The 20,300-nt window shown below is 43.1% G+C and overlaps 1 protein-coding gene across 3 annotated transcripts in view; it reads left to right on the forward strand.

Annotated features, from left to right (window-relative positions):
• The window catches only part of LOC147717654 (E3 ubiquitin-protein ligase TRIM39-like), a 286,591-nt gene that overhangs the window by 54,838 nt on the left and 211,453 nt on the right, over positions 1 to 20,300 (forward strand). For all 3 annotated transcript variants that reach the window (XM_086924445.1, XM_086924444.1, XM_086924446.1), the window contains one exon: positions 17,935 to 18,165. In XM_086924445.1, coding sequence (XP_086780571.1) covers positions 17,935 to 18,165 — 231 coding nt within the window. The remainder of the gene's footprint in view (positions 1 to 17,934; positions 18,166 to 20,300) is intronic.

A 20,300-nucleotide genomic window follows, 5' to 3' on the forward strand; every position in this document is an offset into this window, starting at 1 on the left:
TGGTGATGTTGATGAAAGAAAGTGTCGGTGACAGGTTTGTCACAGAAAGGATATTATTATATATTTGATAGCATATGGGGCATAGTCTTGGTGGACAGATAATAACACCATAAGCATTAGGATATACCAGCAAACCAGTGATACAGATATACTGGATATTAGTGTAGTCATACAGTAGCGGGGGAACCTACGATATTTGTAGAGGTCTGTAGTTACAAGTGCTGAACGCACATATGGTCAGCCGAAAAATAATTGGACTGTATTCAGAAAATGCCTGTAAGGAACTAGGGAGATATGATAGAGGAGACTATCATAAGATAAATAGTTGGTCTATTATTAAAGAATGACTGCATAGAGCTAAGAAGGAGTGATATAGGGACCTATCATAAGGTCACTATCCAAGATATCTCTTCATTGTGACCACGACGTACTGTATCAAGATGGTATATCCAAAATGTCTCGCGTTTTTTTCGGACATTGGTAGGGTCTTTACCTGGAGGTACATGGATGCGCTCTAAGATTTGCCATCTCATATCTTTTTCAGTGTGTCCATATTGTAAAAAGTGTGGTACCATTGGAGCGTTTGTTTTTTGTGTTCTTATAGCAGACTTGTGCTCTGAAAATCTCGTACGGAATTCCCTCGATGTTTCTCCAATATACCCTAACTGGCAAGGGCACATGATGAGGTATATTATATTGGAAGTTTTACAATTGGTCATTTCTCTCAAGTTTCCTGTTTTTTGAACATATGTCCATTTTTCACCTGGTATTATTTGGTCACAAGCGTGGCAGCCGCCACATTTGTGATTACCTTTGGGTAATGGGTTTCCATCGAGAGTACTTTGTCGTAGAGGATCTTTGTTTTTCCATCTGCTATGGACCAATGTGTCTCTCAGATTCTTATTGCGCCTGAAAGCTATGATCGGTTTACTTAGTTCTCCTTCTTGTTCATTGATGTTAAGGATTTTCCAGTTGTTGTTAATTATTTTTCTGATCTTATTATTGATAGTGGAATGATTTAGGACACACACTAGATTGTGATTTATGGGTTTTTCCGCAGCATGCAGCAAAGCGTCTCTGTTGTAGTACTTTGCTCTTTTCATAGAGTTACGTACTAGTCTTTTAGGATACCCTCGTGATAGAAGGCGTTCTGTTAGCTTGCTCGCATGTATCATGAAGTCTTTCATGGTGGTACAATTTCTTTTTATTCTCAGAAATTCTCCAAAAGGGATGGAATCTTTTTGGCTGTTGGGATGAAAACTACCATGTTCAAGTATGGTATTCTTTGCTGTCGGTTTTCTATATAATTCGACAGTTAGTTCCCCTTCTGTGTGTCGTATCCAGATGTCGAGAAATTCCACCTTATCCGGTGAATAGTTGCAGGTGAATTTGAGGTTGCTGTCGGCTAAATTAAGCCATTCAATGAATTCTTCAAGCATGTTCTCTGGGCCAGTCCATATGAAGAACACGTCATCGATAAAACGATGCCATCTAGAAATGTTCTCATAAAAGGGTGCAATTTCATTGTAGATGTTTCTCAATTCGAATTCTCCCATATATATGTTAGCTATACTAGGGGCACAAGAGGCCCCCATGCTAACTCCTTTGATCTGGTGGTATAGATCTTCTTTGAATTCAAAAAAGTTATTTTGAAGGACTATTCTGAGGCATTCGAGTATGAACAGGTTAGGTCTAGTTCCTGGTTCTCTCGCTAGTAAGGCTGCTACCGCTTCAATGGCTTTGTCTTGAGGTATGTTGGTGTATAGCGACTCAATGTCGCAGGTGACAAGAAGCTGTGTGACATTGTTAAAAGGAGAGTGTTCTAACACATTAATCATATGTCCAGTATCTTTGATGTAGGATGCATAAGTAGTTGTCAGTGGGCATAGGAAGGTATCAAGATATTTTGACAAGGGTTCCGTGCTGGAATTAATCGATGCCACAATAGGTCTAAGCGGAGGGTCTGTTACATTTTTGTGTGTCTTGGGAACACCATAGATGGCAGGAACCATAGGATTAGTATTGATGAGAAAATCCATTTCTTTTTGACAGATGTATCCATCAATAAAGGCGTTGGTAACTGTTGCCTTTATTTCTTCTGCCAATGCAAATAAGGCTCGTCTGTTGGTTTTCTTGTAGTGTTCTTCTTTTTTTAACATCTCATTGATCTTCTCTGAATAGTGATTGGTGTTCATGATCACTATCCCTCCTGCTTTGTCGCATGGTTTAATTATGATGTCTTTGTTTTCCTGTAGCATCTTTAACGCCTGTCTTTCTTTTATTTCTAAGTTGGTATGAGGCTTCGGAATGTATTTCAACACTCTCTCTAATTCTTTGAGAACACTTTTCTCAAAGATGCTGACCTCAGGGCCTAACATGTCCAAAGACGGTGTAAATGTCGATGGTGGTTTGCATCCTGACTGATTTTCTTCATCTTCTCTGTCCTCTATTCTGTCAAAGTATTTTTTCAGTCTTATTTTCCTGAAAAAGGAAAATATGTCCTGGTTGATTTTAAATTTGTTTGCTACTGTACTTGGGACAAAAGAGAGTCCTTTACTGAGGACTTTGATTTCCTCAGACGATAGGACATGGGAGGATAAATTGAAGATGGGTATAGAGATGTTGCTTTGACTTTTTACTGTTTCCAGTATTGCTGTCGTCTCGTTTGGACATATGGTTGTGGATGTGGCCTACCTTTATTGACTTTGTTATGGCCTTTCTTTCAATAGTCTCATTACCATGTCCCTAGCGCACTTGCTGGCGAGACCACAGTCCACTTTCTATGCTCACACTTTATCCTTCTGACTAAGCTTCCCGACGAGCTTCTCCTCGTAGTCCTACAACTATGTTGCTCTTCGGCCCATTACACCCTTACTGCTGGTGATCGGCACCTACATATAACGGACGCCTTTTTACTTCCCTTTACACGCTTGCTGTGTAAACTCGTCTGGGACCCCCTGCTACGGCCATCGCGTTTCCATTTACAAGTAAGTTCTTCATGTCCAAGGTCGACTGCGCTTTCATATAATTGCACAGAGTCTAAATCTCGTCACTGGGCGCGCTCGGCCATTCGAGGTTTGCAGGACGGCTTAGCCATTCCTTCTGCCTCTGCAAACTGATTTGTCTGTCTCCGTTTTACGGGCCGTTTTGTAAAATGCTTACTGCACAGTGCTTTCCCTCCCTGGAGCATATAGATCACCCTCACAGTTTACGTTTCTACACATGTCCAGCTGGCTGTTCGCTATATTATCTCTTGTGCATGCTTCGTTTGCACAGCACGATTAGCCTTATACTTTATTAAGAATGATACAATAAAAAAACCGTTTTTAGCTATTTTCATGCTTTAGTCAGGTCCAGTGCATTTTTTCTATTTTCTGCATTTTTGCTGGTATAATATATTATCATACTCCAGATATTTACCTACCCTCTCTTAACGCTTGTTACAGGTAGAATGAAACGTTACCATTTTCTGGTCAACAGCAAATGCTAAATACAAGACCAGGTACATCACGCGCTTTCTTTCTTTTTGCTACCATCAATTACTAACTAACCTTGTGTCCCTGTTACACATACTATGCTTTCATCTTATCCCATGCAGCACTGTATGAGGACTTAAATCATACCAGTACCGGTTTCTTCCATATGCAATAAAAACTACATAGAACAACATGGAATAACACCATTATCCATCTCAAAAGCCATAGCAGGTAATGCCCCTAATAACTCAGCGCTATCCTAGGCTTTGCGTACTATTCCAACTCCCCTTACCACTATTCTCTTGTTCCTTCAGACCCCATCATTGTCTTAAGTGATGACCCATATCCCTTCTATTGCACACCGATGCGAATTGCAATAGGTAACCACCATACAAATCAACCCTTTTACTTTTATTCCTTCACTTGGGTGCAGACACCGGGACCACTTTGAAGTATAGGCACAGTCCAATAATCATGTTAGTCTCTATAATTAAATTGGGTGCTTATATGTCTCACTACTTTGGCTGAGGTATATGATTTCTTTTCTCTATACCCTCCATGTCTCCATCTTTTGATCTTTTTCTCTCTCTATACTATAGCAGTCCTTTTTTCTAAATTTAAACAATTTGATCTGTCAGACCATAGACTTTACAGGATGCTTTTTTAATAAATGCATAAATGCCAAAATGCATAAATTTTGTAAATGACTAAGTAAAATCATGCAGGATGTATAAATGTTTATACATGTCTCTCTTTTGCTTTCAGAAAAGGAAAACTTACTGCCCCTTATTTTTTAATACTTTGTTTACCTATTGCCTGTATCAGTTTTGTCTGTTTCACCATCTTGGCCCTGAGGAAGGTGATTGTTTCACCGAAACGTACGTAGGCCGTACATCCTAACAAGATCTGGATAATGTATCAAAAAATGATCAATACCACACAGATCATCGTTTAAAACCGGTGGAATTCTCATTTTTATACCATCTGTAGAAATTGTATTACCATCTGCACCTTTGGGTTGTTATTCTATCCTATTTAGTGTGTTTGCATGTTCCTTCTTCTGTTTGTTTTAAACAATTATGAATGTGTTTGCATGACTGGTATGCATGAAAGTTTGTATGTTAGCAAGATATATTAGCTATAGGGGCAAATTTTCTCTTTAAAAAAATCTTCTTTATTCTGCACTTTATTTAACTGCACTATTGGCAATCTAGTCAATGTATTAGGACTATTTATGACTTTTTATATGTGATGTTGTAATGCATATTTGTATAAACCTTCAAAAAGTAAAATGATATAAAAAAATACAAAGAAAAAGAAAATAAAATAATATGTTTATAATATCTTAAAGTTTTGTCTATTTGTAGCATCCTTGTATGTGAAAATATCTGTTGGATTCATTGCCTTGTCAAAAGTAATATAGGTCTTTTAAGAGGTTTTTGCTTATGCTTTGCATACCTGGGTTAAGGGCATCCTGACTCTGCTTTGCAACTATTACCTGCATCTTCCTTAAACATAAAGTCACTCTAAGGACCTAGAGGTTTGCCAGAGTTATTGTTTGGATGTGTGCAAATATGATGTATTCCCAAGGTCTATTTTAACTGTATCCCTGATATATGTATAGCAACCTTCTATGCATGGGAAGTACATGACATTCTCTTCAGAGGCTTATTTTTCGAAACCTGACTTTTTCCCCCACAAACCTTATTGGTTTTGCAATAGTACATGTGGTATCATATAACATTTTTCGTAATCATATAATCATTGGTTACATTCAATCCATTTCTCATAACTAGAAATATTTCCATGAAGATGTGTCACTTCTACATGCATTGGTTATACCAAACGTCATTCAAGTGTGCCATTTCATGTATTCGTTATTTGTGAACTCATGCATATTTCCCCTCTAACCCCTTTACTTAATACTCTGTTGTTTGCTGTACACTAGATGTAGGTAAATGTGCTTGCAAGTTTAATGGTTTTCCAATGGGTCAGCTAAGGTCTGTGTCCTCATGTTGAGTTATCGTGAGGAATGGTCTGGCTACAGTTTCTTGGAAAAATACTTAAAATATTGTTGCAATGCTTCTTCGGCATCGTCTAACTGCAGTGTTAACTAAAAGTGCCGACCTGGTGTTCGTAGTCTGCATTATTGAGTTAGGGGCAGGGTGAATACCGTTCAGGTTATCGGTGCATCTAGAGCCTTAAATTATTTCATTTTTTTTTTTTGTTCCAAGCACACACATTGTATATATTATACATTTAACCATTTACATTTAGCTTTATGGTTTACAATATCCAGTTTGTCAACTTTTCACAACTCTTTTTGGAACTACCAAACATTTTCATATCCTTCATAAACCTTATAATTCATGTTACATTTCACATAAACTACCCTATAATAATGCCATGGTCTCTTTCCATTTCGCTATTGGCTCCCAGATTTTTAAGCCTAGCCTTCTTCCCCTTTTTCCCTTTCGTGCATAAATTGCCTTCTCAAGGTTATACGTGGCTAATAAATTCGCCAGCCAAGTTTGCATACCCGGGGGATTCTTATCCAACCATGCTCTTGCTATTGTCAGCCTAAACACTGCCATAGCCATAAACTTGAATTCCTTTTGTGCAATATCTCCCTCTGGGCCTCTCCCCAACATTATCAGCATAGGTGTCAACGTGATTGTAACCCTAATATCCTACCAAGAAAGTCCTCCAAATCTTTAATCAAAGTATATAGTTGTGGGCAAAGAGCGAACATATGCACAATATCTGCCTCCGCTGAAGATCTTGCCAGTTTCTTCTAGGTAAGGTTGAGACGATTTTCAAAGCCTTCTCTAGCCAGGAGAGGCAGAATAGCCAGGCAACCTCTCCAGAAAACCTTATGCAGTCATCCTCAGGACAAATCCTCGATAGTTCCTCGCCAGTAAATGGGGAAGAAATTAGGCGGCTATTCTTAGCAGCAAAATTAGGTGCTCCGTCAGACCGCTGTCCGGTGGTTGTGATAAAAATGGCCCCAGATCCGGTAGTTTCATTGCTGGTGACCGTCTTTAACAAAATGCTTGCGTCAGGAGGTTTTCCAGCATGTTGGAAACAGGCATCAATCTTGCCCCTACTTAAAAAACCTAACCTGGACATCAGGGACCCAAATAACTATCGCCCAATAGCAAGGCTCCCTTTACCTGCTAAACTAATAGAAAAGGCGCTAAACATCCAACTAAGCTCCTTCCTGGCCGCCTCTCAATCTCTGGACCCCTCTCAGCATGGTTTCAGACCTTACCATAGCACGGAATCCGCCCTAATTAAAACAACTGAGGAGATCAGAGCGGTGACCGATGCGGGAGGAAGGGCTGCCCTGGTGCTGCTGGACCTCTCCGCGGCCTTCGACACGGTCCACCACGGGATCTTACTTGACGGGTTGAAGGCCTGTGGAGTTCAAGGGAAGGCTCTTGACATTCTTAAAGCCTTCCTGTCCGGCAGAGTCCAGAGGGTGGCCTTAGGAGACTATGAGTCAAAACCTTTCATCTTGCCCTGCGGAGTCTCTCAAGGCTCGTCTTTGAGCCCTACGTTATTCAACGTTTATGTTAGCTCATTGGCGTCAGTAATTCTGGCATATGGTTTTGATCTTACATCATATGCTGACGACACCCAGATTGTGGTGTCGGTTTTACCAGGTAGGGAAGATGATGTAGCTGGGAATTTTCAGGAGTGTATGCTGGCGGTCGGAAACTGGATGGCAGTTAATTGCCTTAAATTAAACTCGGCGAAAACCGAAGTCATAGTGTTTGGCTCTAACACTAACTTCTGGAGCCCAAGATGGTGGCCAGACCAGATGGGCAAGGCCCCCACCCCAGTAGCTAAGGTGGAAAACCTGGGGGTGTTGATCGATTATCAACTTACCTTTTGTCCCCAGGTTAATGCTCTTCTTCGGTGGCCTACTTGCTCAAATCCATCCGTAAGATCCTGCCATTTATCCCTGGCAGTGATAGGAAAACAGTTGTTACAACGTTGGTCATGGCAAAGTTGGATTACTGCAATAGTTTATTTCTTGGTGCTCAACAGGGGGTACTTAATAAATTGCAGGTACTTCAAAATGCGGCGGCTAGGCTTATTTTGGGGATCCCTAAATTTGTCCCTGTGTTTCAGGAGCTGGTCAAGTTGCATTGGCTTCCAATGCGAAAGAGAATTCTCTTTAAAGCTTTATGCCTAGTATTTAAATCCTTACAAGGCAAGGGGCCTTTATTCTTTCGGCTGTACTTTTACTGGTACCGTCCGATTAGAAATCTTAGATCAGCTGACATGGGGTTGATCGTGGTGCCTCGTATTAAGAGAGCGCGCTGGGGAGGCGCAGCCAAAGCTTGGAATGCCTTTTTCCCCATGCCCTCAGAAAACTGACGGACCTTATGGCCTTTAGAAGAGCTTTAAAGACATGGTTGTTTACCATCTGATTCCCTAACCTGCCTCTATATCAGGAGTAATATTTAGCGCCAGGACACCTACGGGTAACAGAGCGCTGTATAAATGCCAAAATAAATAAATAAATAAATAAAAATTGCATCGAGGGCAAGTGATACCAGTGGTTCCTCCCCACTTAGCTATCCTGGCTGGGGTGTGATATAATGAGAACAGGGTTTTATAGTGCTGAGACTGAAGGGGAGCTGAGCACAAGATGGTACGGCCCAAGTCTAGAGATTTCTGGAAGCAGTCAGGCTCTCCACCCAATTTTTCGGCCCACTTGTTACTAAATTTGTTAATATCATCCATCTTTCCTATTGCAAGACTTGCATAAAAGGATCTAATCGTGCAATCCCCACCTAGTTTTATCTTCTCCAGTATTTCATTTCTACCAAACCCAGCTGTACCTCCCTGTTTATTACTAAGGAAGCTCCTTACCTGCAGAAATTTAAAAAAAAATCCCTTCTATCAATGCCATACTTGGAGGTAAGGTCTGAAAACTGAGCTATCCCCTCTTCATCCATTAAATCCTCAATCTGTATTATCCCTCTTTGTGCCCAGTCAGCCATTTTTAAATCAGCAAACACTGCCGCAGGGAAGGATTTGTTCTTATACAGCCAGACATATCTGTTATATCTTCCTAAACCTGCTTTTTTTTAAAAAGCATTCCAAATTTTCACTGCTGCGATGACAGTCTTAAATCTTGTCCTTTTATAATACCCAAACTCCACTCTATTTAAAAAACAGTTTTCTGCCTCCACCCCCAAGACTACTGAATATACCTCCGTGGACATGCTTGTAACTCTTTGCTCGAGACCCCCTCCCCCAATTAATCCCTGCAAGTACTGTAGTGTTGCTGCCATTTGATAGAGCCTAAAGTCAGGAGCCCCCCAACCCCCTCTTTCTCTAGGGAGAGACATGAATCTGTAAGCACGCCGAGTCTTCCCATGGGCCCAGATAAACCTATTCAGTACTCCCTCTATTATATTAAACCATTTAACTTCAAAAACTAAGGGGATGGATCTGAAAAAATAAAGAAATTTGGGCAGGATCAACATTTTGATCACATTAGTACAGCCCATGAGGGAGAGGTGGAGATTGTTCATCCTCTCCAAATCTCTCTTTACCTTAGAAATTAATGGGGTCAAATTACTCCCGACCACCACATCCAGATCAGCAGATAGTGACACCCCTAGGTATACTTCAGAACTAACCACCCTACTATCATCACAGACAGTGTGTACGTTCTTTATTATCTGGGTCTTAGATCTGTTCAAACTATACCCAGATATCTGCCCAAACACCTGGGCCTCCGCTTCCACCTCCTTTATAGCTAGGGAAGGATTCAAGGTCAGTATGGCTACATTATCAGCATAAGCCAGAGTCTTCACAATGCTATTATTTGCCCTCATGGTGGAATCTCAGGGTTTCTTTCGAATCGCTGCAGTAGTGGCTCCAGATACAGCGCAAAGAGCAGAGGTGAGGAGGAGCACCCCTGCCTGGTCCCCCTAGTGATTTTTACTGCAGCTGACAACCCTCCATTAACTCTAATCCTAGCAGTTGGGTCTTTATAAATGGCCTGTATAGCTTTTAAGAATTCCTCCCCTATCCCACACCACCTCATGACCAGCCATAGGTAGTCCCAGGAGACCCTGTTGAACGCTTTCTCTGCGTCTAGGAAGAGTACTGCGATGGGGTCCCCTAGGACACCTGCCGAATCAAACATAGTGACAACTGTCCTAACATGCTGCATTGTCCCTTTACCAGGTATGAACCCATGCTGTGCTGGGCTTACCAACTGCTCAATAATCCCTGCCAATCTTTTTGCCAGCATCTTAGAATATATTTTAACGTCTGAGTTCATCAGAGTGATTGGTCTATAAGATCCAGGTACCTCTGGTGGCTTCCTCTTTTTTTAAATTACGACAGTATCAGCCCCCCCCCCCCCCCCACGAGTCTGGGCTGGATTCCCCTGATTGCGCCTGCAGCATTATGTTAAACATATCTACCAAAAGTGCATCTTTAAATACTTGATAAAATTCGACCGGGATTTGGTCCGGCCCAGCTGCCTTTCCTACTGGTAGACTGCCAAGAGCTGCAGTAAATTCTTCCAGCTGCAAAGGTCCCTCCAGAATCTCCCTGTCTTCTTGGGACATATTGGGAGGAGATATATTCCTGAGATAAGTTTCGGTATCTACCAAACTCCCTGAATCCTCAGGGGTGTGTAAATCTGTATAGAAACTCCTAAACACTTCCCTTATTGAGTTAGGGTCTGAGACCAAATTACCCTGTACATTCATAATTTCTTTAATTTCGGCTGCGGCTATTCTCTGCCTAGTTCTTATGGCCAAGACCTGCCCTACTCTCTCGCTGAACTCATACATTCTTTCTTTCTTCGTTAGGTAATTATCCGCTGCTTTCCTGGCAAGATCTTCTATAGCTTCAGCCTTCAATGCTATACTTCTAAAGAGATATTCTTCAAGAGGTAGATTTCGTGATATTGCAAAAATCAAACCTTCTTCCTCTCTTAATAATCTTTGTCGTACTTCCTCTCTCTTATCCCTTTCCCTTTTTTGTCTTGCTAACACGAAACTCATTGTCTCTCCCCTTGCCCCTGCCTTGAAAGGGTCCCATACCATCCCCGGAGAGGATGTCCCTCTATTAATGTCCCAGATGTATTGGATCCATGTTGTCATATGTTCCCTATATGCAGGATTCTTTAACAGGGCCCTCTCAAAGGACCATTGCAAGATGCTCTTTGGGCCTGACCAATTTTAAGTGTAAGGATCAGCGGGCTGTGGTCGGATATAATCCGAGGATGTTTTTCTATCTGAGACTCGGAGAGCAAGGGATTAGAAATTAAAAAGTAATCCAGCCTAACCATGACCTTATGAGGGGCGGAGAAGAAAGTGCTCCCGTCCAGATGTGGATGTAGTTTTACCCATGGGTCCACCAAAGCATTTTGAGACACCATGGCAGCTAGTGCCCTATTCACCTTCTTCTTCCTTCCCCGATATATCCCACCTGTCTGTGCAAATGAACTCTCTGGATCGTGTATATTAAAATCCCCACAACAAACAATAGGCTCGGGCCACTGAGCTAGCTCTGTATCCAGGAATTGGAAGACATCTGGATCATCATCTGTCGAACCGTAGACTGAAGCAAGTGTTAATTTCTAACCCCTAAGATTTATTTCCACGACCACCCACCTATCCCATTGATCTTCCTTCTTCCTCCCTATTACCACATCCCTGCCTTTACCCAAAACTGCTACCCCTCTAGTTCTAGTTCACTGTTTAGTACTTGTAAACAGTGAACCCTAATTGCTCCAGGAGATACGCCTTGCACCCTTCTATATGGGTCTCTTGTAGACATATCAGGTCTAGGCGCAAGGTTTTAAGATAGGCCGCCACTCTCATCCTCTTATTTACCTCCTTGAGGCCACATACATTAATTGAGGCTATCCTACACGCCATACAGGTTACATTGGAGACCTTGTACCATAGAACCAAATATACGAATAAGCTTTGAAGTCGTTAAACCATCTTGTATATATACCATGTGCTCTAAACCATTTAACAATGTGCTGAAATAAACAGAAAAAACTAAACATTTGTACTGCATTTCCCCCCTCACTCCCCTGGAACCCTCTACTCCCCCCCCCTCCGCTGCACCCTCCCCCCGCTACTGGCAAATAGGTCAGGAATGACCTATGTGTGACTGCTTTAAGGGCTGTGACCATCGCGTCCCACCCCTACCTACCCTTCTACTATAGTACTAAATATCCCATGTCCTGATGTTCCCCCTACTACTGCACTGGAGACTCACACCAATCCATAGCAAGGTTAACCTTCCTTCTGGCTCTTGAGCTCTTCTAGGTATTGTTGGGCTTTAACTTCTGACAGGAACATTCTTACTCCCCCCTTAGTGACCACGTTTAATCTAGCTGGAAATAGTAGATACGCTTCTGATCCCACAGCCTGAAATAGAGCGATCATCTATCTAAGTCTCCACCATTTTCTCCACTGTGACATGACAGAAGTCCGGTCTGGCGAAGAAGGTGATACCCTCCTATGAACGCTTACTGTCTGGTCTAGCCTTCTGGCTAATTTCTTCTCTCAGTATAAAGTTCCCCACATTCACAAGGATAGCCCTGGGAAAAGACCCCTGACCACCCGCACCTGTTCCTTGTCCTTTCTTCTGCGCAAAGGAAAACCTATGTGCCCGTTGTATCTCCTTCTCCCACTGCCACTCAGATTCTGGGAAAGCCCCCTTCAATAAGTTCACCACAAAACGCATGATATCTTGCCCTTCCTGCCCTTCTGCCACACCCAAGAGTCTAATGTTATTGCGCCTCTGGCGATTGATCCTGAGAGAGTTTTTCCTGTGCTGTCCTGAATGTTTGCCAACTGCTAAACTCATCCTCCAGCTTGCCTGTCCGCTCCTCGACTTCTGTTACTCTGTCCGCCATTTTGTCGTATAATTTATTAACTTACCTCATTGTATTCTGAATTTTTTTCGAGGCCTGTCTTGCTCTGCGGCTTTCTGTTCTGGCTTCTGCCTGCATTTGCCTGAGCGTAGTAAAGATAAGTTCAAAAGGAGCCTGTTGTGCTGCGGGCCCCGGAGATGCTTCTAAGGTGTTGTCATCTTCTTGGTATGTCTGCGAGGTAGCCGAGTAATCCCATACCAGCCTTCTCTCCGTGCCTCCCGGTGACTCATCAATCTGCTTTCCTTTTTTTGTAGATTTTTTTCCTCTGTGTGGCGTCTTTGCCTGACATGCTGGACCCTGTATCTGATTGTTCAGCTGAGCTTGATTCTGATACACTCTCTGAATCAGAATCCTCAGTGAGAGAATAAAAACATTCCCCCTCAGCTGAAGGGCATTCAGCCCTTACCAGCCCCTCAGGCGCCAGGCCGACCCCTAGATCCTTTTGGTTGGTCAGACTAGCACAACTACCCCAAGTGTTTTTAGAGAGCGGGGTTTTAAGCTCTGCCTCGAGCTGCATAATAGCCCCCAACATGTCTGCCTTTTCGATCTCACCCCCCGGCCCTGCAGCGCTTACTGTGCCCTCCACTAGTTCCACTATTCCTCTGGCGCCGCAGACAGTTGATTCTGCAGTGAGGGTTTGAGCTACAGTGAGGGTTTCGGTAGAACGGCGCCAGAGATTCGGCGTCCTCGGCGCTCCCAGCGATTCCAGCTACCTCGAGGACGCTCCTCTGAGTCACCATTCCTGCACTGCTACCGGCGTTTACGGCAGTCAAGCCCGGGGATTTTGCCAAAAATACCTCCGTTAAGGTGGGTTGCCGGAGAGATTTCTCTTTGTTTTTTGATCTTTCAAATAGCTTTCCCCACTTTGCTCGTAGTTAAAGCTCGGCTATCTGCAAGGCTTTCTTGCGCTGCCCCAGCGGTCCCGGCCACTTTCCCCCGTGTGTCTGTTTTCTTCTTTGATGGTGGGCCATCGTTTTGCGGATAGCGCCCAGGGATCGTGCTGTCGGTCCGGCCGTGCTCGTGCTGTCTCCAGGTGGTGCTACTGCCGGTACGGTATCCTTCACCGGTACCTTCGCACTCTCCTGTCCCTTCTCCTGCTTTCCATTTCGTGTGGGCATTTTGGTCGGGTGCTGCTGCTGCTGCTTTTTCCTGAACCCCTAGGGGCTCATCCGGATTCGAACTTTCCCCTTTAACCTGCCGCAGTCTTGTAGAAGCCTTTCTACGCAGTTAGCAATATACTTTAAGATAGTAGAATCTCCTAGTTCGTTATATAGCCACTTCTGCAGGGCCATCAGGGGGAACGGGCTGAAACCTAATCCTTTGTTACCGCATCCTTGGGTCTAGGTGGGAGCTAGGGTGAATGCGACTGCTCACCACAACCCACAAGCGGCCATCTTGCCTGTGAAGCCTTAAATTATTTCAGTAGTACATCCCATTCCATTGATATTGGTGTTTTCCGCAATCCCCTTTACTACCCTTATTTTCTGGAACCTGACATAAGAGAACGGCAAGCATTATGACTCGGTAGGCACTGGTACCATGAGGTCTATTGGCTGCTCCATTATTACAGAATTTTCAAACACTAAAGCATGTGTCCACACTCGTTCTCCAGATGACACAAATAGTGTCAGATAGTTATGTCTGTAAATAGTTTCTCCCATGCAAATATACAAATGGGTTTTGAAGAATGTATTCTTTTTCACTACTATTTTGTAGGTTTATATCTAATGCCTAAACATTTTTCATGATGAAGGGCGAGAGACACTTGAAACATACTGAAGTTATCTTTAAATGACAAATCTCATTTTTTAAACTGTTTTAGTCTCAAGATTTACATTTTATTTTTAAACTCCTACATCAAAAGGAAGATTCTTCGGAAAACCAGGACAAAGCAATGAACAAGTATGATCAGAGTATTATTGCTATAAAGGCACAACCAAACTAATAACACGATTAACAGAAAATTAAAGTGCTTAGTCCTACACTGTGTAGAGGGTGACACTGCACAGGATAGCCCCTTGTATTACACTTCTTATATTGACTGCAAACAGTGTTTGGCCCTGTTTCACAAGCCAACTAGAAACAACTAATTGATCTGTATATTTCATTGTTCAGAATCTGATTATTACTGGTTATTAGAACATTGGAATGTGGAGCACTCCATTGAATACAATGGAGTGCTCCATGCTTCTACGGGCCGGTAAAGGCCCACAAAGCAACATTCCAATGTTTTCACTAAGGCCTCTCGGAGCTCGAGGGGGTTTAAATCTCCTCGGACTCCGACAAGCTTTTCTTTTATCTGTTAGAACATTCTGCCCTCTAGTGGCAGAATGTTCTAATAGCCCTTCGTAGCTGGGCTATACCGGCTATTAAAGTCCACTTCCATTGTTAAAGGCCCTCGCCTTCAGCTCGGGCCTTTATTGCTGAAGCAGGCCTCTAATAGCCTGTATAGCCTGCTAAGGCGGGCTATAAGGCTATATTAAAATATTACTGTTGCTAAAGTCTAATAGGTCATAATACCTTCAGGATACTCCACGAGACATGGCTTCTGAGGTCCTCCATCATAGCTGGGTTCACTTCTTCTCCATTCTCAGAGGTAGTATTGCTGCAGGGCTGTGTTAGTAGTGTTTATCCAGAAAACGCCTAATGTCTCCTTCAGTCGACTGAGGTCCTTCAGTGTCTGTTCTTGAGTACCTCCACTGTGTGTTTTCAAGGCAGATCTGTACACCAAGAAGGTTCATCTTAACCTCTGCCTTCTCCATTAGTTTTTACATTGTTGATGCTCTCAATATCTAGACTTGAAGAAACCCAAGGAGTAGCCACATCTTGGTTTCGCCTCGTCTCCCTTCCTTTTTTTAAAAAAAACATTTTTCTTGTTCTTTGACATTAATCGGTTGATCACTCTTCCTGATCCCCCCCCCCCCCCCCCCTGTGTCTGCTCTAGCCTCCAACACAGAAAACCAGCAGCTTCCTACCAGGCTGTCAATGCCATTGTTCACATGAAGAACTGGTCTGATGTTGTTCTGTTGTCCAGAGTGGTGTAGTCCAAGCACAATCTGATCTCTTTGTTTTTCTTGCCATCAAGTTGCTGAAGCACAATGACTCACAAGACTCTGTAATGGTCTCTGCTGCCTTCACACCGTCTAGATAAGCTTGTACGTCTGAGGCATAACTCCTTGACCTCTTTTTCTTTAGGAGAATGCCCCCTCAGTGCTTCTCTCAAATTAAATTTGCCCATCTGTAAGGTCCTGACTAAACCACAATCATGAGCACAGCTGCCCCATCCCTACATTACTTGTAGTAGCCCACTCTGGCATTGAGAAAGCTAGAGAGACAGAGGCCTACATGTTGTTGGCATGCAGACGTTGTCTTCCAGTAGTGCCGCAACAGGCAGTGACAAGCAGCTATGTAAGATGGTCAAACTCCACTGTGACTTCCACTGATATTGGAAAGCATCAGTGAGGGGCAAGGGGTGAGTAGGCATGGCACTGCCTGGATTGCTCCTCACAAGGAGAAGACTGAAGATGGTGCATGGGAAGGAGTGGGATTTATAAGCTTGAAAGAGGAAATGAAGGTCCGCCTGGCAAAGAGTTAAGCCTCAGTATGGAAACTGAAGAAATTCTTGCAAGCTGATGCTGGGTGTTGTCTCTCTCTCCTCCTCCTCCTCCTCTCCCCCCCCCCCCATATAGGGGAATATAAAACAAGTCTGCAGCCATATTTATTTTTTCATGCAAGTGTATATTTTGTATTTTAAAGCTGTGCCAAGAGCAGTGAACTGGAGCTTCAAGTATGCTGATTATAACGAAATGTCCTTCAGCCAGAAAAGATTCATTTTCCAATATTTTTACTCTTGAAGAATGAGCCAGAATTTCCTTTGTTTTAGTACAAAGGAGAAAGAGGTTATGTGGATAGGAAAGCTTTCAAGACTTTATTCATCCACGTTGTTGCACCCAAAATAGGCCAGTATGCAGCTCCTCCAGTTTCGAATCATAGGATTGTCATTTACAAAGACCTTTCCTTATCTAAGTGCAGTCACAAAACTATTCTCTCCTTTCCCATTAACAGACCGCTATAATTGCTTGTGACCAACAGTCTCTCTTCCATTGCACTTTTGGTCCTCCCCAAAAACGCATCCATATACTGCACATGATGCACATTTCTCTTTTGAGATATCTGCTGACTCCAGACCTGGGCCTTCCCCCTTCCACTGGCTTCTTGTGGAGCAGAGACTTCGGCTTGGGGCTTTGATAAGAGTGGCTCAAATCCACCTGAGCGACTTACCTCACTCATCTATCATTCTCATATAATAAGCCAGCCAGGCAGTGGAGAAGAATTAGAAATATATTTTATTGGCCATAATATTCATCTGCAGATGGGCCCTGTCTGGTCTACACCCCAGGGAGTGCATCGAGAGGACCGACTCCTCTCATCACAGCAATACATTATCACATAGCATGGCAGAGTAAAACCACGCCCAGACTGGAAAAGTACTGGGCTCAGCAGAGGGTGAACAATGAACTCCTACATGAGGCATCTGCACCTGCGAAGGCAACACTGTTATCACCCCTCAAGGCCACAGAGCCGAAGCTCTGCTACTCCAGGGCATAGAAACATTTCTGCAAAACTAACTCGAGGCAAGAAATGCTGAAACAGGGACTTTCTGCTCATAAGGGAGGGGGTAAAACTGTACCATGAGACATTGGAGCTGCAGAGCAAATGTCAGCATCAGAAATCTGTCTGCCATAGACAAGCTTCTCTCTCTTATAGGAAAGTATACAAAAATATCAATAATGGGAACCTAACGGATGGAAGGCAATGTACTAGAACAAGTCTTCTAACTTAGAAGGCAATAATAAGACAAAAGCTTAACCATTACAGAAACAATTCTATCCAACTGAAGCTTGCATATTACAAAAATAGCTCAGTGGGTTGCAGCACATGAATAATAGGCTGTAACTGCATATTGGTTAGACACATTAGGCTAACATATTCACAACATCATTAGGACATTCTGTAACAGGAAAATTACAATCTATCAGCTTAATGTATGTCCTACAATGATGCCGCATCTCTCAACTTCAAGAACCTCTTCACCAAGTTAGACACCCTACTGCACCTTAAAATGAATCTCTGATCTCCATTGTAACACAGTGAAGTTCATGATAAATGGTCAGTGCTGTGGCAGAATTACAGTTTACCCACACACATTTCTACCAAAGCTTGAAATACAGTCATTCAATTCACTTCTTTTCTTACACAACAAAACCCCATCGCTCTTCCACCAAAGCATTAAATAGTAGTGTAGGAAAGGACCATGCGAAGGAACGAACAACGTGCTCTGCCTTCTGACCTACTACTGTAAGCCCTTTTCTCAGATGTGACATACATGACTGCCCTAAGTCTAATGTTGAGTGATAAGAAAACCTGTGTCATATAGGGTCTGGCTCATAGTCGATTGATAAATTCATCACTTGTTTCTGAGGTTGCGGCATTGTGAATATGTGATTCATTTTTATGTTGCAGGCCAAATTAAAGAGCCAGAGAGCGCAAATCAATAGTGAGTTTGCAAAGCTGCAGACATTTTTGAAAAAAGAGAAATCTTGTCACCTTAGAAGCCTGGAGGATGACAAGAAGAAGAGTTTGCAGAAAATCAAGGAGACACTGACCAATATGGAAGAACAGCAATCTGCCCTTAGGATCCTGATCACAGAGATCGACTCAAAGTCTCAGCAGCAGGATGTGGAGTTACTGAAGGTAAGAAAAATGCTATGAATTTAGAGAACGAGATTATCAGCATACCTTTTTTTATTTTATTTTTTAATCCCTTCGCTGCGGGGTGTTTTCCCCCCGCTTTGCGGGGGGGGGGGGGCGCGAGCGGCGCGGCTGTGCTGGTGACGAGCTCAACTTGTCGTGAGACACAGTGGAGCTGCCCTCATGATGAGCTGAGCTTGTCACAACCACACCCGTTTTTGGAACGTTCCGCACAGCGGGGAAATTATCCCCGCATGCAAAGGTTCCAATGGCTGTGACGAGCTCAGCTCGTCATGAGTACAGCTCAACTGTACCTCATGACGAGCTGAGCTCGTCAGCAGCATGGGAGGGGTAAAGGACTTATAGAGCGCGCTGATGCCAATTGGCCTTGGCGCTAGTCTCCCCAATACCTTAACAACAGTGAATTGGTGGTTAATTGATTTCCTATGGGGCCTGGCCTATGTTAAAAAATCTGGGTTTTAACTCCTTTCTGAATCTCAAAAGGATGGGCTGAGACCTAAGATGAGAAATCACAAATGATAAATCAAGGAGGAGGCTGAAGATGGAAAGGAGTGTGGACGTTTCGACCCAAACTGATGCAGGCATAGAGTGACACCTTGCTAGAGGGTCTTCATCAGGACTATGGCACGAAAGGGGCAATGAATCTGCATAAAAGTCAATAGATCAATATTAGTGTTGGTCAAAATGATCCTTACTAATCATAATCTTATAATTGCGCCTACCACGAGGTTGACCCGCGCCCCTGTTGGTAAATCGGCTTAGGTAACCGTTAGATGAGACTGGGCACGGTCCACTGAATTAGGATGGGGTCAGGACATCACCCCCATGTGGCGACCAATACTGGTCATTCCTTCAATGTGTTCCTCGTTTTAATTCTTCTTGCAAAGATTGTGTGTTTAAAATAACTGTTCCCTGCTCGGCCATCTATAATTATTTTATGATTAGTAAGGATCATTTTGACCAACACTAATATTGATCTATATTGATAATATTGATCTATTGACTTTTATGCAGATTCATTGCCCGTTTCGTGCCCTTGAATCCAGCATAAAGCTTTGAATTGAACTTGTGCCCTGACAGGGAGCTCTAATGGATTTTGAACCTGATCAGAATTTGGGGAGGTTTAGTAAAACTCTTGGGGCTGGATTTTGGAGAGTCTGTAGTTGTTTCAAGACTTTAGATTCGGCTCCCACCAGGAAGCATTACAATAATCAAAAGATTTTTTTGTTTAGAATCTTTAGCATTAATAAACAAGAGGATGCTACCTGATTGGAGAGGTAGTTAAAAGTCAGTTTGTTGTCAAACACCACACCTAGATTCCTAGCTTTCTGCACTAGAGGTGGCCGAGGTCCCAGGTTTTGCAGCCACCAAAAATTGTTCCATAAGGTATTGCTGTTACCAAACTGCTGTACCTCTGTTTCATAGAGTTAAGTTAAAAATTATTCTGGGCTATCCATTTAGCGATATCGGACATGCATTGACTGAACTGAGATGCTACCTTGTTGGGGTCTGCAGAAACTGACACTAGCATTTGGGTGTCATCCGCATTTGTGCATACTTCGAACTAACGTGAACGTATCAAATGGATGAGAGGAGTAATGTACACATTAAAAATAGTTGGGTTCAGGGACGACCCCTGAGGAACCCTACAGGGTAGAAAAAAGGTGTGGAGGTAAAACCTTCTAATGACACTACCTTCTCTCTCTGTGAGGAATGAGCTGACGAATTCCGGGGCTGAACCTCTTCCACCAATTCTGTCCAGGCGCTTGATCAGAGTGGCGTGATCCACCGTATCAAATGCAACCGATAGGTCCAACAGGACGAATACCAATCTATCTTCCTTGTTCATGATGCATCTGATGTCCTCTGTGGCAGCAAAAAGGGGTGATTCAGTGCTATGCCATGGCCTAAACCTGTGTCGTGGGGGATGTAGACAGATGTTGGTGTCAAGGTAGATAGTGATATTGTGATTCATTGACTTTCCCAGCATCTTGATTGCAAGCGGCCAGCGTGAGATGAGTCTATAGTTTTCTTTTTTCTTCAGTGGGATCCCAAGACGTTATTTTGATCAGTTACAGTAGGAACGCTTTTTTCCAACCGTTTCTAGAATCCTGTTG

Source organism: Lissotriton vulgaris, chromosome 5, assembly GCF_964263255.1.
Source record: "Lissotriton vulgaris chromosome 5, aLisVul1.2, whole genome shotgun sequence".
In the NCBI taxonomy this organism is placed as follows: domain Eukaryota; kingdom Metazoa; phylum Chordata; class Amphibia; order Caudata; family Salamandridae; genus Lissotriton; species Lissotriton vulgaris.